The 16,486-nt window shown below is 39.8% G+C and overlaps 1 protein-coding gene across 1 annotated transcript; it reads left to right on the top strand.

Moving 5' to 3' along the window:
* The first annotated feature begins 301 nt into the window (after positions 1-301).
* Positions 302-9,353, top strand: LOC103355773 (E3 ubiquitin-protein ligase TRIM39-like). Its single transcript, XM_008279687.1, has 8 exons — positions 302-555; positions 2,226-2,816; positions 3,896-3,991; positions 4,477-4,710; positions 5,664-5,811; positions 6,298-6,324; positions 8,017-8,192; positions 8,285-9,353. Exons 2-8 carry the CDS (start codon positions 2,229-2,231, stop codon positions 8,654-8,656), a joined length of 1,641 nt encoding a protein of 546 aa, XP_008277909.1. The 5' UTR covers positions 302-555; positions 2,226-2,228; the 3' UTR covers positions 8,657-9,353.
* The last annotated feature ends 7,133 nt before the right edge of the window (positions 9,354-16,486 follow it).

Genomic DNA, 16,486 nt, shown 5'->3' with positions numbered 1-16,486 from the left:
TTTGCTCTCATGGCCTTCATTCAGTTACAAAGAAGGCAGCATTCAGTGTGTCCACAATCCTCTTATCTGCAGCAGAATGTGTTTCCTTAACTGTGAATTGCACGGCAGCATTTCTCACATTGCTCTGCTGCTGAAAGCATGCACGTCAGGTGTGTCATAAGTGGAAAATGTTAACCATTGGACTCACCACACCCACGAGGCAAACACACTCCTTCCTTCTGTGAGGGCTGCTATTATGTATTCCCATGGTCTCATACACACTCACACTCATGCACACAAAGCCTGTGATGCCTGCATGACAACTGAATACTATTGATACAGTAACTAATGGTAGTTTGTGCTTTGAATGCTGCTATTTTAAGATTAGGTAGCGTTCAGTATAGCAGGCAGAGGAACCAGCGCTGGGCTCCGGAGAGGGAGGGCCGGGCTGATGAATAACTGTTGACGTTACATTTTCCTGTTTCACAGCTAGCCCTGTAATGTATTCATTCATAAAGCAGGAGTCACCTGCTCTGCCGACAGCCAGCACTGACTGACCAGCTTCAACTGACACAAGTGAGTATGAGAGCTAAAAGTGTGATTATTGTTATTATTGTTGTGACTGTTGTGTTGTGAGAAAAACTGGACGAGTGAATGAAAGTGAAATGAATCAGTTTAAATAGCTTAGACATGGATTGTTCCAAAGAGGATTATACGCTGTAGATTAGTCGTTCAGTTATTTGGATATCTGACGTGCTGCTGATGTAAAATGTTGTTTAATATCCACTGGTTAAATATTAGAGCTACTGCTGTGCTAAGTAGGAAATTTGATTTTCTCCTTGACATATATTTTCCCACTTTCGTTTTCTCTAACGTAGCTTTAAGGTTGTAAAAAGCGTTTTGTGAGCTTGTGTTCATATAAGGCACAGTTCAATGTCTGTGTAGCCCGGAAAATTGATGCCACTCTCTTGCTTGTAGCAAATATGAATAAATCATTTAGCTTAGCTTAGCATAAAGACTGAAAACAGGCTAAAAAGGCAGCCGTGTTCTGTATATGACTCCACAGCTAATACATAGTTTAGTATATAATAATTTTACATCTCCGCTTTTATACAGAATGAACCGATTAGATACAATGTTTTAACAAATGCGAAGGAAAGTGATTGTTTCTTCTACTTTTCAACAGAATCTATACAATGCAACCAATGTTTCCCCTTAATTCCAGTGCCTATGCTATGCTATGCTATGCTATGCTATGCTATGCTAAGCTAAGCTAAGCAGTTGAGAACAGCAGCCACAAGTAGCCAAAACAAAAATGCTAAAATTGCATAGTTGTGCAACAAATAGAGATTTACAAGTCACTAAACAAACTAACTTTTTATTTTTAGAGGTTAGTTTTTGCTAATTCTAAAATAATAACAGCTAGTAACTTCCATGTGTAGCTTCCATGTGTTTAATGGCTAACTGGCAAAACTTGCTAGCTTGCTATCATTACCCGTTTAAATAAAACTGACCAAAATGATGCAAAAATTTACAAGATTTTAGATTACATTTAACAAATAACACAATAGACATCAACTTACAACATTTTAAGTGAATAAGTGTTGCGATAGGTGAGCGTAATTGGATGAATTGTATTATGTTCTTATTATAAAAACAAATAACTCCGATATTACTTAAGTTTATAGCATCTTAAACAATTCTAAGTGTAATTGGTGCTGTCTGATTTAGCAAAGTGCTAATGTGAGACCAGCAGCTGGTAGTTATCAACGTAAGCAGACAGTAATAGTAGTTTCATGTCTCGTATTAGAGTTGAAGATTAGTGGTCATGTGCCTGTTGTGTTGTCATTACGCTGAGCTGTATTATTGTGACAATCTGTGGAAAGAGTGGGTGTGTCTGGTGTCTGGTTAGGTAAGAAAACTCTGAGTAATACGCCCGGTGCACCAAACAGTACTGGGTGTATAAATCCTGAAATTCAAGAAGTACATACCTGAACATATTTACACAGCTTCACGTGAGAAAACACTAAAACAGAGTTAGAAATGTGTCTTTTTGACCCTTTCGCTGCCTCAAACTTGTTTGAACATATTTTTACTGCAACTATTAGTATTTAGAACATCAACTAAATGTGTAATTAGTTCTCTTTCTACCTGTGACAGTGACTTTTGATGGTTATAAATCTTTGCATTTGCTTCCTCTATCAAAGATCTCCCCGCGGCTGACTTCCTTGTTCACTGTTCCGCAGACAATGGCCTCCTCAGCGACCATGCTACCACAAGAACAGTTCCAGTGCACCATCTGTCAGCAGGTGTTCAACAACCCGGTGACCACTCCTTGCGGACACAACTTCTGCCAGGCCTGCCTCCAGAGCACGTGGGACAGCAGCTCTGTCTGCCAGTGTCCCACCTGCAACAAGTCGTTCACCTCCCGGCCTGAAATCAGCATCAACACTGCCTTCAAAGAGCTGGCAGACACGTTCAGACAGATGATAGTCTGCTCCTCTGCCTCGCCGCTGTCTGCAGCCAAACCAGGCGAGGTGGTGTGCGACGTCTGCGCGGCCACGACCCGGCAGGTGAGGGCCCTGAAGTCCTGCCTGGTGTGTCTGACGTCGTACTGCGAGGCCCACCTGGAGCCTCACCAGAGAGTCGCCACCCTGAAGCTGCACAAGCTCATCGAGCCGGTGGGGAACCTGCAGGAGCGGATGTGTGAGAAGCACGAGAGGCTGCTGGAGATGTTCTGCAGGGACGAACAGAAGTGTGTGTGTCAGTTCTGCACCGAGACCGAGCACAAAGGCCACCAGGCTGTCAGAGTGGAGGACGAGAGCGGCCAGAGGAAGGTACGCGCTGCATTCACAGAGTTTCTGAAATCTATCCATCTGTGTGGCAGTGCATGAACTATTAAACTATCATCCAGTTTAAGACATTAACTGGGTCCTTCTGAGCATCTTGATTCAACACTTTGTCATTCTGAAGTAAAACAAAATCCTACTGGACACTAAAAAGTTTATTACTGGGCTCAAGGTGCCATATTCTCTAATGGGCTTCTCTGTTGTGGTGTTGAAATCAGTTTCATATATTTTAATTCAGGTTGCTCAGATCGGCTCTTTCTGACGAGTAACTCTTTACATGTACTTAAAGCAGGAAAGTGTGGTAAATAGATGAAAGTGTCTAAAAAAGAAAAACAAGAATGCAGCTATAATGTTATAATAGTGTGGAGGTTTACTGCATTTTATCGAACAAAATATTTGTATTATCTACACATTAAAAAAAACAACAACTGTACTTTGTTTTATTAAAATATATCATTAAAACCACAAAAATAGGCTGTGACTTTATATATACTAGACTGTGTCCAAAGTAAAATTACATTAAAAAAAACAGTAAATAAGTAAATCAATAAATTAACTGGAAATAAGAATTAAGTTTTACACACATATAACAGCCAGATTTTTTTAAAAATCCTTTTTATTCAATCGATTGAACCGTTAAATACATGTTTTATATTGTAGATATATTTCTAAAATTAAAATCAGTAATAGAAGTACAATTTAGGCAATTTTAATTAGTATTGTTCCTTAAATTAGCCATATTTCGTAAAATTACAGAAATTTTCACAACAATCCATCAATATCATCATATATATTATTACATATTAATGGTAATTTCATAGTTTTTACACATGAAAAAAAATCCTTCAATAAACATTAACAAGACAAAACAGTGATGCTCAGGCTAGAAAATGTATGTTTATGGTTATTTTCTGTTATTTTTACAGTATTTTTGATGGCTGCTGGAATATTTCCTCTTTTTTAAAAAAAATCCATTTCTGTTTTTTTTTTTTTTTGAGTGTAGTTTCTCCGTGAATGTAAATGTTGATGTTGTTTGTTTAGCTTCACGTTCTCCTCTGTCTGTCTAGCTCCAAATGAAGAAGACTGAAGAAGGTTTTCAACAGATGATCCAGGAGCGACTGAAGAAAGTGGAGGAGATCAAAAACTGTGTGAAGCTCAGCACAGTAAGTCGGGATGGGAAAGTTCATGTCTGTTCTGCTGCTCGTTGATCCCTCCTTTTAACTTAGTCCTCGTTTACATCAGAAATGTGTTTAAAAGCTCTGTTACGGGTTTGTGAAGGCACTTGAAATGTAAAATTTTTGTGAGGACATCATGGCAGAATATCCCAGTTTAAGTAAGAGGGACTGTCATCTGTCTAGTAACAGAGGCTTCAGTGGACCAGAATGCATTGCAGCTGTAAGAAATGTTCAGCTCCATCATATATGACTGTGCCTCCCTAACAAAAACAACAAAAACAAACTTCCACCTTACAGGTGTAAAATGAATAAAAAGTTGTCTTAAAGTCCTGTCTATACTGGTTTTAAAACAGCATTTTGGGAAATAAATGCAGAAGTACCAGAGATTGGTTGACAGAATTTCATCACAGTGCATTTAACGTGACAAATAATGCCCTTTTGCAGTCATAGTGTTTATTTTTATCCTCATCCAGGTGAGTGCAGAGAAGGAGATGGCCGAGAGCGACCGCCTCCTGGCGTATCTGATCGGCTCCATCCAGGAAAGACAAACCGAAGTCCACACAGAGATCGAGGAGAAGCAGAAGGCAGCAGAGAGGAGGGCCGAGGAGCTCGTCGATGAGCTGCAGCAGGAAGTCACGGAGCTGCAGAGGAGGAACACTGAGCTGGAGGAGCTGAGGAGCACTGAGGACCACCTGCACCTCCTACAGGTCGGCGTGAAACCAGTTAATGCAGGATGTTTAGTGTGTGGCAGCATCGACTTTAATCCATTCAATAGAAGCAGGAAAGGAAGATGTTTGTGGTCACAGTTTGTAGATGTTTCTCAACAAGATAAAGATGAGATTTAAATATTTGTTGAAGTTTAGACATTTTGATATTTTTAATCATTGATTTTTAACAATAACCAGTAAAATCACAGGAAACAGTCTTCATTTACAGTGAACTGCACCAAAACTGTCAATAACGTCCACAACAAAAGTCTGTATTTCACTAAATAGCAAATTATTCTTTTACAGCATTTGACCAAAACTTACACCATTTCTTACTATATTTAAAATAGCAAAAATATGCTGTTATTTTGCAGATATTTGTCATCATTTGAAAGACAAAATGTGAATATCAAGAATTTTTTTCTTTGTTTATTTCCTGTTTTGTTAAATTACAGATAACATCAAGTAAAATCACAGGAAAACAAAGTGTAAAAAAGCAATTTACGTGTTCACCTTAAAGGAAAACAGGTCAAATCTGTAAAAAATAAAATAAATAACTTTATGTTTTTTAATATTTTTACAAATAGTAATTCTATGTGTCTTTTGTATATGCGTGGCCAAAAAAAATTACACCGTTTACTGAATTTAAATCAGCTGAAAATCTAATTATTTTACAGATACTTTCCATGTTTTTGACAGGTTTTACAGTACATGTTATATTTTCTTATTTTGTAGCTATCTTTGTTTTGTTTTTTTTTTGTTTTTTTTACAGATTAAACTGTGCTATGTCTTTTTGATCTTTTTTTATTTTTTAGCATATTTAAAAAAAATTACAGATTAAAACAGTGATTTTTATGAACAATAAAATAAAAAATATCCTGACAGCGGGGATGAAGCTCAATCTGAGGAACACACTTCATACCTATGTTGAAATCTCATGTCTCCTCCGGTAGCGGCTGCCCTCCCTTACGTCGCCTCCGCCCACCAGACAGTGGACAGAGATCAGCGTCCATCCTGAGCTCTGCGTGGGGACGCTGAGGAGGACGCTGTCTAAGCTGGACGACAGCCTGAAGAAAGAGCTGGACACTTTGAAGGAAGACGGTAAAGTGGACGCACAGAACGCCACCGACTGCTTACTGGGGGGGAACTTTTTAATAAACAAATGAAGACTTTTCCATGAATCAGATCCAGAGCATGATAATAGCAGATGTTCCAAACTGTCCAAAAGTGCCACAAATAAAGTCAGGGCAGATGAGGGAAAAGCAAACCATGTGGCATTTAACTGTCATTAATTAAACTATTTTAGTTTGACTTGAGTATTAATAGTACACATGATAGTATCGTATTAGCATGAATCATCATCAATCTACACTGAGAAATACATCATTCTCATATGATGGATACCTGGAGAGCTTCATTAGCATCAAAACATATTTTTTCTATTCTGGTTATTGCTAGTAGCCTGAAAATGTTTTCTATGATTAGGATGCAATAGTTTCAGAAAGATAACCTGTGTTTAACAGTTTACACATTTTAAATTAGTTTTTTGAACTCATTGAAGCTACTTGTTTGTTCTTCTTCTGACAGAGATGACGATGATGCAGAAATACGCAGGTATGAACACACTGGACATAAATGCACTGGTACCGATTGTTTTCCTTGTTGGTTTTCAGCTCAATGCATTCTTGTACGTTGGATTGCGTGTGTTATTTGTGGGACTTTGCACTTGTAGTTATATCATAAAGAGATATAGAAATACCTCACCACTTTCAAACACTATCTCAACGGGAGCGGCACCGTGCTGGGTTTGTATTTTTATTAATATGAGTCTCCAACTTTTAAATCGTGCTCACATCACTCCATCAGTAAAGACTACTCGTGTTTACCGCTCAAATTCCCTGAAAGCTCTCCTTCATGCAGCCGCTAAAGTCACTACAAAACGAACAATCTAGATTCGTTACATCAGCTGAAGTCTACTGTTAAAAGCATTGAAGCCTAGATGAATCTTTGGGAATCCTTTCCATCCGTCCTGTACGATGTGAACACAGCGTTGACCAGATGAGTGACCTGAGCTGCTGTCGGCTGCAGGCGGATTGATCGAAGCGTGTCACAGGTCCCATGTGGTGAAAGTCCGTTTTTATTGGGTTTTGTGGTGGTTGTAAACTAAGAGGTGTAAAATAAAAGCTGTTAAGATATGAAGACGTTTACTTCTTCATTCTTCAAGCCCCTCCACAACTAGACAGTCTCCCTGCTTATCAAGAACGTAAGAACATGATCCAGTTGCACACCTATCGATCCAATAGCCATCCAGCTTTATATGACTCCTCCCCCTCACATACACATGGGTTAACAGTCACAGATGTGATGTGGGCTGCATGGTGGTTAGAAGATCCCTGGTTCGCATCCCGGTTAGGACACCTGGGATCTCTCTGTGTGGAGTTTGCATGTTCTCCCCGTGCAGTTCTCTCCAGGTTCTTCCACAGTTCAAAAATGTAATTGATGAAGCTAATTGGTGATTGTGAGTTTGGTTGTGTGTCTCTAAGGCCACGTTTACACATAGCCGGGTATTTACAAAAACAACAAAAATAACATTGTTCACACCAGATCGTTTAAAAACAAAATCTTCACATACACAAACCCGCATGAACTGACAGACCTGTAGGGGGCAGTGTAACGAGAAGCATGAAGCCATGCTAGCCAATCAGAATCCTGGAAAAAAAACACGACGAATGGCGTGAATTACTTCCTGTTGCTTTAACAATAACGGCACGAAGGTCGTTTCTTTGGACCGACAGAGAAGTGGAGCTACTCCTAAATGTAAATGCAAACAGGCCAAAAGCTCAAACGTAAAAACAGGCTCTGCTTTAACAGCATCCATTCCTATCACAGCAGTCAAACTGAAACATGGTCGCACACATATGATGATGCTTTTGTCGCACACTATGACGTCAAACTCTGTCTCCTCCTGTTTACATGCAAAGACGGAGTTTTTCCAAATCTCCGCTGTGGTTGGAATTTTCAGATATGATCGTTTTCGCTGACTTGTAGCTTCGTTGACGTGTAAACCAAAGACCCAAACACATTGAAATATAACCAGTGTGGCCCTGTGATAGCCTGGCGACCTTCACCCAGCCCCCTCACAACCCTAAAGCAGTGTCCAGATAATGGATGGATGGAGATGTGAAGAACAAAAAAAAGAACAAAACGGGGCAATAATGGGCTCTTTAAATCCTGGCAGAAGACGGCAGTGGAGTTATTAATGGCTGTAGTCTGGCTATTGAAGCTTGCCTTTCTCTATCTCCCTAGTGGACGTGGTGTTGGACCCGGACACCGCCCATCCCAACATCGTCCTGTCTGCTGACGGGAAGCAGGCGGGTCGCGGCGAGCTGCTGCACATCGTTCCTGACTACCCGCAACGCTTCGACCCAGTCATCTGCGTTCTGAGCAAGAAAGGCTTCCTGTCTGGGAGAGTCTACTTCCAGGTGGATGACTTTATTGTAAAGATCAAGAGTTGACATTTCAGTGCGACGCCTGTTTTTAAAGCCTCACTAACTCTCGTATGTTTGTTAATCAGGTGGCAGTCGGCCAGAAGACCTTCTGGGACCTGGGTGTGGTCAAAGAGTCCGTCAACCGGAAGGGCATGATCACCTCCAAGCCGGAGAACGGCTTCTGGACGGTGCGTTTGAGGAACGGTAACGAGTATCGCGCTCTGGACTCCCCGTCTGTGGTCATCTCTCTGAAGGAGAAGCCTCAGACTGTGGGGGTGTTCATGGACTACGAGGAGGGAACAGTGTCGTTCTTCGACGTGGAGAACAGAGTTCACATCTACACCTTCACCAGCTGTTTGTTCTCAGAGAGGGTCTTCCCGTTCCTCAGCCCGGGGGTTTGTGACGAAGGGAAGAACACATCGCCGCTGATTATCACGGCAGCCAATCACAAGAAATAGACTTGAAACTGGGGTTTCTCCTACAAAACGGATTTAGTATTTAATAGTAGAGTCTTCTGTATTTGGGTTCTAATGTACAAATCTGAACGTTTTGCAGTGATTTTGATTATCTGCTCAGAATGGGGACACTGGTGGCTTTCTCTAATGTATATACTTGCGTTGACTGAGCTAGCTTTCCAGTTTGAAGGTTTTTTTTGCACAAACATTGGTTTGGTCGCCAGTTTATCTGGGTTGGACTTTTACCTCTGATGTGTGATTTTATAGCAGCTCCTGTGGATCAGAATTCAGTATGAAGGTAATCCACATTCAGTATGAAGTGCAGCTCACACCAGACCAGCATTACACACCAACAGACTCAAAGCTCTGAGGAAACACAGCGAACTCCGACCACACCGCTGCTGATGTTATGGAGTTCACATCGTGTTTTCTTTGTGTTTAAACCTCCCCAGCGATGAAACACAACCGTTGACATGAACGATCATTAACAATTAGCCTCAAAACTAAGTAAACTCACCTGTTCGTCATCAGTGTTACGTTCAAAGGCAACAAAGTCTCCATGATGCTCTTTAATTAGGAGGTGGTTCTTCCTTCTTTATGTCGTTCTTTGAAGTACGGACGGTTCTTTTTGATTTAAAGTCGTGACTCGATAATCTGACCCTTAACAATCCAAAACCTGCTCTCTGACATGTTTTAGGAAAAACAAACGGAACCCATAAAAAATAGCCTTAACATACCGCCAGCCTTGGATTCTGACTCCGACATGACATTTTATAACGCCGTATTATCTGACTGAACAATCCCACCGATTGGCTACGTTCACACTGCAGGACTTGATGCTCAATTAGGATTTTTTTGTGAAATCTGACTTTTTGCGAGTTCGTTCACGTTTCCAGTTCAATGCGACTTGTATGTGATCTGCTGTGTGAACTTCATACGACCCAAAAGTGTCCCGCATGTGCAGAAGAGGACACGACGACGTCCCACAGCGAGCGTGCTCAGTCTTTACAGAAGTAAACTTGGATGGTAACGGTGGAGCATATCTGCCACTCCCCCGCCACCGGCACCAATGGAAACAAAACTGCGAGCGCTAACTAAACTGGCATCAGCAGCCAAGTACTGCCTGTGTGTTGTGGACACTTCCACCCCATCGGAGCGCTGCCCCGGGGTGGAAGTGGCCGGAACGTGTGCAAGCCAGTCACCGGTCAACTAGGTGTGAAATCTAGCGATGCGTAGTGTTCTAACAATACACTAGTTATTATAACAACTATAAACAATGAATATTAACAACAAATGACTCTTCCAGCATCAAGCCCTCCTCGTATCTCGACCTCCGTCTTGACAATCCGACATAAAAGCAGGTTATACATTTAGTGTCGGATTATCGAGTCACGACTGTGTTTAGTTTGGTGGCAGATGATGGTATTAAACTAAAGCTGCAGCTAACCACTACTTTATTTTTGTTATCGATTAATCATTTGGTCTTCTAAGTATCAGAAAGTAGTGACAAGTGTGCGTCACATTTTCCCAAATCCAAAGTTTGCAACTTGTTGTTCTGTCTAATCAACAATCCAGAACCCGAAATATTAAACGTGTCCTCATGGACGAGACCCAGCAAATGTATTTTCTTTGCTTAAAAACTACTTACAAAGTCCTGCTATCAGAACAGAACCACAAGGTGCCACCCGGAAAATAGCTCCATAAGAAAACTATTCTGGTTTGAGTTTCGTTTTTTGCTTTTTGCTTAAAGGTTCGTTTGTGGGACTGAAAACGGTTCGTCTATGGCATCATGTTTATTGGTCTGTGTGTTAAACAAACGTTAACTATGAATCCCTTGATATGTTTTAAAACTTGTATTCCCTTTTCAACGTAAGATCGCCTCCTAAAATGCCCTCAACAGCAAAAACTGCCTCCTGGTTCATGTTCTGTGGGGTGGTTTGTGTTCCTGGTGAAGGTTTTGATTGAACTTTAAATAATCTGCGGGTGGACATTCTGAGCTCCATTTCCTGCTTTCTAGTGAATTTTTCTGCATCAATTTGCACCTTCGAGTTATAGTGAAAACCACAGGCGGCGATTTCAGACATGAATGACTATGATGCTGTGCAACTCTCAGTCACTCTGTGTCGCTCTGTGATGTTTACTCTCCTGCAGATAAACTTTTGTCATTTAATATTTTCACTTATGATTCATCACGTTTGTCAGAAGAGTATGTCTTCTGTCCACTTATGTCTTTTTTTTTGCAAAAGTAACCTCTTTAAATATGCATATGGTGCCTTTTATTGTCAACAATAAGTTAATTTACTATTCACACATTCCTGGATCTTAATACCTCACAGCTAGAATTCAGACCTAATCTCACATCATATCTGTCTTTGACATTCTGATACTCTAAAATATAAATCTTTTTTGCTTGTTTTTATTATGCGGATAAAACATTTAAATATTTAAACGCAAAACAATGCAGATAAATACGTGTTTGCTTTTCAGTTTCAACTCATGACAACATCTACAGCTTTACAAGAGACCTTTGTGAAATTATTGGTGCTGTGGCTTTAAGTTTCACATGTGAAGGTCTTACTCTGTCAAAAATATGACGAGAAAAATGCTTCTCCCAGCGTGTTTTGATCAGTGTTTCTGTGGTGATTTGTTTGGTTTGGGTTTTTTTTTTTTCCTTAAAAAATGAGTTCTTTGTTTTGCAAAGGCTTTGCATCAGCTCCACCAGACGCTTTGTGTTTTCATGTGCTTTGCATTCACAGATTACTTTCTGCCCAAACCGTGCAGCGTCACAGCTGTAAAAGAAATGATTCAGCAGTTTTATGAGCGATGCAAACTGTCCTGTTCCAGTGATCTCCTGCAGCGATGCCTCTGAACTCTGTGCTGCTGCATCACGCTGTTGTATTAGTCGATGGCAACAGAGCAAACGCTTTAATATAGCATTAAACAATAAAGTTGTGATGGTGAACTTGTACTACTGTTGCTTACTTTAGTGTGTGGAGTTGTTTTAATTATGATCAGAGTATGTGAGACGTCTTTGCTGCTAAATACTCGACTTGTCAGTTCGTGTTTTGTTCATTTTAGCGGCTGTTTGATTCATACACTGTGGCTTAAAAGCCTTTTTCCATCTTTTGCTGTTATGAAGTGAAGAGTTCATTTGCAAAAACAGAAAACTCCATTTTTGTAGATTTTCAGAAAACTTATTTTTTGTTGTTTGCTTGAGATGATATCAATCAAACTGAAGCTGAGTGGATCTGACTCAGTAGAAATGTCATGACAACTGTACAGATAACTTAAGTTTGATGAATATTGTCTCAGGTAGACTCAGGTTTCCTGAAGGTTTGTGAAGATGGAGTTATCTGTTTTTGCAAATGAACTCTTCGAATGTTTGTCGATGAATCGGTAAAACTGAAGCAAACAAGTTGGTTGATAATTCTCTGTCAGTTCCTGCTTTTCACATTCTGCACAGTTCGTTTTTTCCACTGTTAATGTGAGATCTTGATGAGTGCATCTTTAAAACATCTTTGCATTTATTTTATCAGCAGGTGCAAAACTCTCTCCTCCTGTTCCTCCGTTGAAACATGGATTTTTGCATCATCATGCTGAGACACGGAAATCATATTTGAATGTAAAGAAACAGGAGTGGACTCCACCCAGGTCCTCACGTTAAAGCCTTCTCCATTACAGGTGGCTTTTATTATTATCATCCTCATCAATCATGTCATGATTGTACTAATGATGGTTTACTGCTGAATATTTTTGTTGATGCATCTTCTTATTGTCTTGCTGAAGCTACAGACCATGGACTGGAGGATATTTGGCATCTTTGTCCTTTCAGGTAACAGATTTATGACTTGATTAATCATCTAAATCTATCCTGAGGTGTCAGGTGAAGAATATATCAACTCTGCTGCTGTAGTAATCTTTCCTTTAACATAATCCCCAGGTCTGTGCCGGTTCTCCTTCTCGCTTTGCCTTCATCAGTTCCACTTCGTCAACACGCCGGCAGACTGGCCTGAAGCCTGGAAGCGCTGCAGAGACGAGCACGCTGACCTGGCCACCGTGAACAGCGAGCAGGATCTGGCCCAACTGGCTGCTCTGGTGGAACATGGCGTGTCAGACGTGTACGTTGGTCTGCACAGAGGTTGGAGTTGGTCCCGGTCCGAAGCTGACGACTACAGAGAAGGAGAACCGGCCTACTGGAACTGGGCAGGTGGAGAACCCAGTAACCATCGCTGTGGGAGCATTTCAGGAACAGGAGAGTGGTTCGCTACAGACTGCAGCTCCAGCCTGAGCTTCTTCTGCTACAATGGTGAGAGTACAATGTAAAATCACCAAAAAAAGGATTGAGTTTCATGCTATTAGTAAAGAAAAATAAATAAAACAACAACAACAACAACAAAAAACAGGCCAAAACTGTAAATACCGCATCAGAAACCTGTATTCTTACGGAGGGCAATGCAGTCTTTGAATTAAATTAAACAGAATTTAGAAAATTACGCTGCTTTCAAAGAATTCAAATCAGAAAAATAAGATATTTTATATTTTAATTTTCAAATGTTTAATATTTTAAATACATTTTTTTAACAGATATTTGTCTTTATGTTCATAGAAACGTTTCAGTATTTTTTTCCCATTTCTTTTAACATATTGATCTTTTTAACAAGACTTTTTTTAAAAACTGTATTCTGTGTTTTTTTGTTGTTTTTTTTATTGGGGCTATTATGTCCTGAAGAAAACCCATTTTACCAAAAACCTTTTAATTGTACTTTCATACAATACATACTGTTTTTCTGTGTCCTCTCAAATAACACTCCATGCTCACAATATTTAAGTTTTTCAAGCAGCTGTGAATTACAGGTGGTTGTTTTTGCCATCAGGCCAGAGTTTGAAATATAATTTAGCATTTTTAAAACATATAAATCTTTTAAACAGATACAAATGCAGTAAAATGCACCCCTGGTTGAGTTTAAAGTTCTGAAGGTTCATTGCCAACATATATAACATCAAAAAATGCAGGAAATTCTAGGACATGAATGTGTTTAATATATAATGCAGCAGTTTATATGATTTTAGAAAGCGTACCAGACCTCTGAAGCCAAACCTGCACCCTTGATTAAACTCTTTTTATTGAAATGACTCCCCGGCTCACAGATATATTGTCCATCCTTAAGTGAGACCACGTTCATCATACGAGTCTCAAATGCTCTGCTAACTGACTGAACACATGTCCAAACATGTGCAGGGTTTGCCACTGATCTTTCTGAGAGATTTGTGCTGGGCAGCGGCTCCATGGACTGGGTCTCAGCTCAGGCGCACTGCAGGAATCAGAACACGGGCCTGGCCAGAGTGAGGAACCAGGAGGAGAATGAGCTGCTGCAGAAGATGGCGAGCCAGCAGCGGGTGTGGATCGGGATGGTGAGGATGTCCTGGACATGGCTGGATGGCAGCGAGGCCTCATTCGTGCCCTGGAAACCCTCCCATCCGCTGTCAGGTGGAGACGCAAACTGTGCGGTGCTCGATGTAAACAGCGGCACTCTGGGGGTGGTAGACAAGAGCTGTGCTGAAAAACATCCCTTCTTTTGCTACAGTAGTGAGTAAACACCTTTATCAGTCATCATAGACGACAGTAGTTACGACTGAAAAGCCTTTTGATCGTCTAATTATGAAAAATATACATCGCACAACATGTTTTACACATTTTTTGATGATCCCTTGATGAGAAAGTGGAAGAGAAGCAGGATTGTTCCATCTTAATATCATCAGGGTTGTTGTGATCAACCAACTATCACTTGCTTGAAAATGTTTTTAATCAAAAAAAAAAACAAAACAATGTGAATATTTGAAATCCATTCAGACTGATGAGACAAAACCCACGTTCAGCAGGTTTGACGCTGCTTAAACAAGAACATCTCTGGAAGCGTTAAAGATAAATGTCACTGATTCAGAATCTGTAATGTTGGACTAGTGGATCAAACATATCATGGTTGAGGTAAAATATGAAAATAAAATGGAAGCCGTCAAGAAAAGTCCCATATCTGAGCACACGATGATAACAATCGATAATGTAAAAGTCTACTAGTGATATTTTCTGAACATGTAGCTGCATTTCACAACAGAATATGTTTTCATGTGTTACATAAATAAAACATTAAATTAACGTCATTGAGCTGTCATAATTAATTTAACCAGATATGACAGGTTGTACCACAAAAACAAAAATACTGGTAGACACCCCTACTTGGGGAAAATGTGATCTTTGTTATTTCCTGGGATATTGTTTTTCAAGCTTAGCCTCAAATGTCAACGAGTTAAAAAGAAAAAAATCCTAAAAATGGGAAGAATTTGTTATAAAAAATGGGATTATTTGTAATATAATGGCCCTACTGTTTATAGTAGGACACCTTTGAGTGCATATTTTGTATAATTTTTGATGATATCTTCAAGTTTCTTCACACTATATGACAGATAATTTAACATTTTTCATTACTGGCAGACGGTGGCACCCTGCAGCTCCTTAAGGAATACTACTTTAATTATTGTTATGTTAGTGTAATACTTGTATTGTCCATGTGTCATGAATGTTCCAAACAAAGAGTATAATGCCATACTGATGATGATGATGTTGATGATGAAGCCTTTATAATCCGACCAGCTCCACTGAGGAGGCACCTGGTGAGAGTGAATCTGGCTGCTTCTGACTCCTCCTTGGACATGAGAGATTCTGCTGTGATGGCGTCCGTCTTAAAAGAGGTAACAGTCACATTTCACATTCAGCCTTTTAGGACTTCTGACAGTAAAGCCATAAAATCCTGATATACTGCATCGATTATGCAATGATATTTGACATCAAACATGACCATTGCACCTTGTGTGCAGCGTGTTTTCCAGGTAGAAGCAATCTACCTCAGCAGTGATCATTTTTATGGACAAACCTTTACAGACAGTTTTTATATGTGGCATGTTGGTGCAAAGTTTATAAAATGTGCAGCGTATCCCTGCAGTGTATCCTGATTAACTTTTCTGTTGCACAGGTTGAAATGAAGCTGGGAGGCGTTGATGTGAAAGTGAGCTGGAGGAAGCTGCCAGAGAAGAGCTACCCCATAAAAGGGGAGAAATGTGGATCAGAAATCATATATCTCATTTAATTATGCAACAATAAAATCTGTATGAAAGAGGTTTCATATTTAAACTGTGCATTATACTGCTTTATATGTTATGTGTATTATTTCAGAAAAAAAAATACAGAATTTTGATATGAAATGGCATATTTAACAGTAAGACAAGCACAATCTTTGAACTTTAATTCCTTTTTTTTTATTGCAATAAATAATAGTTTGTACAAGGCAGATGGGCTTTACTTGTCCAAGCAGCGAGAAAAATTGCAATCAAATTTGAAACTTAGCATCTGCTTTGCATCAAGTTCCAGGACAGTGAATTTTCATGCGGTTTGCATGTCATGAGGCAGGCCTGAGAGGGCTTTTTCTCAATCGACCATGGCAGCGGAATAATTCAAATAACATTAAAATCACCGATAAGACCACATTTCGGGGAGATGTAATCAGTCTGAACTGACAGAAAAGCTTCACATTGGACAAATGTGACAGCAGAAACCTGGATATTATTTTTTTTTAAGTATCACATTATTTTAACTGCTTTATTTTTTAAAAGCTCATTTGCTGTTTTCATCATCATCCACTGTGGCTATGCATCATTTAGTTAACTGTGCAATCTGTCAGAGTGAGCGTAAAAAAAGACATATTTTGGCCTTGAGAAGATGGAGTCACACACACAGACCTCAGTTTATTAAATACCTGCAGCAGGATCCACATGAAAGAG

The sequence above is a fragment of the Stegastes partitus genome, unplaced genomic scaffold, assembly GCF_000690725.1.
Source record: "Stegastes partitus isolate 25-593 unplaced genomic scaffold, Stegastes_partitus-1.0.2 Scaffold168, whole genome shotgun sequence".
Lineage (NCBI taxonomy): Eukaryota > Metazoa > Chordata > Actinopteri > Pomacentridae > Stegastes > Stegastes partitus.
The sequence above is the reverse complement of the archived record's forward strand: the minus strand, read 5'-3'. Positions and strand labels throughout refer to the sequence as shown.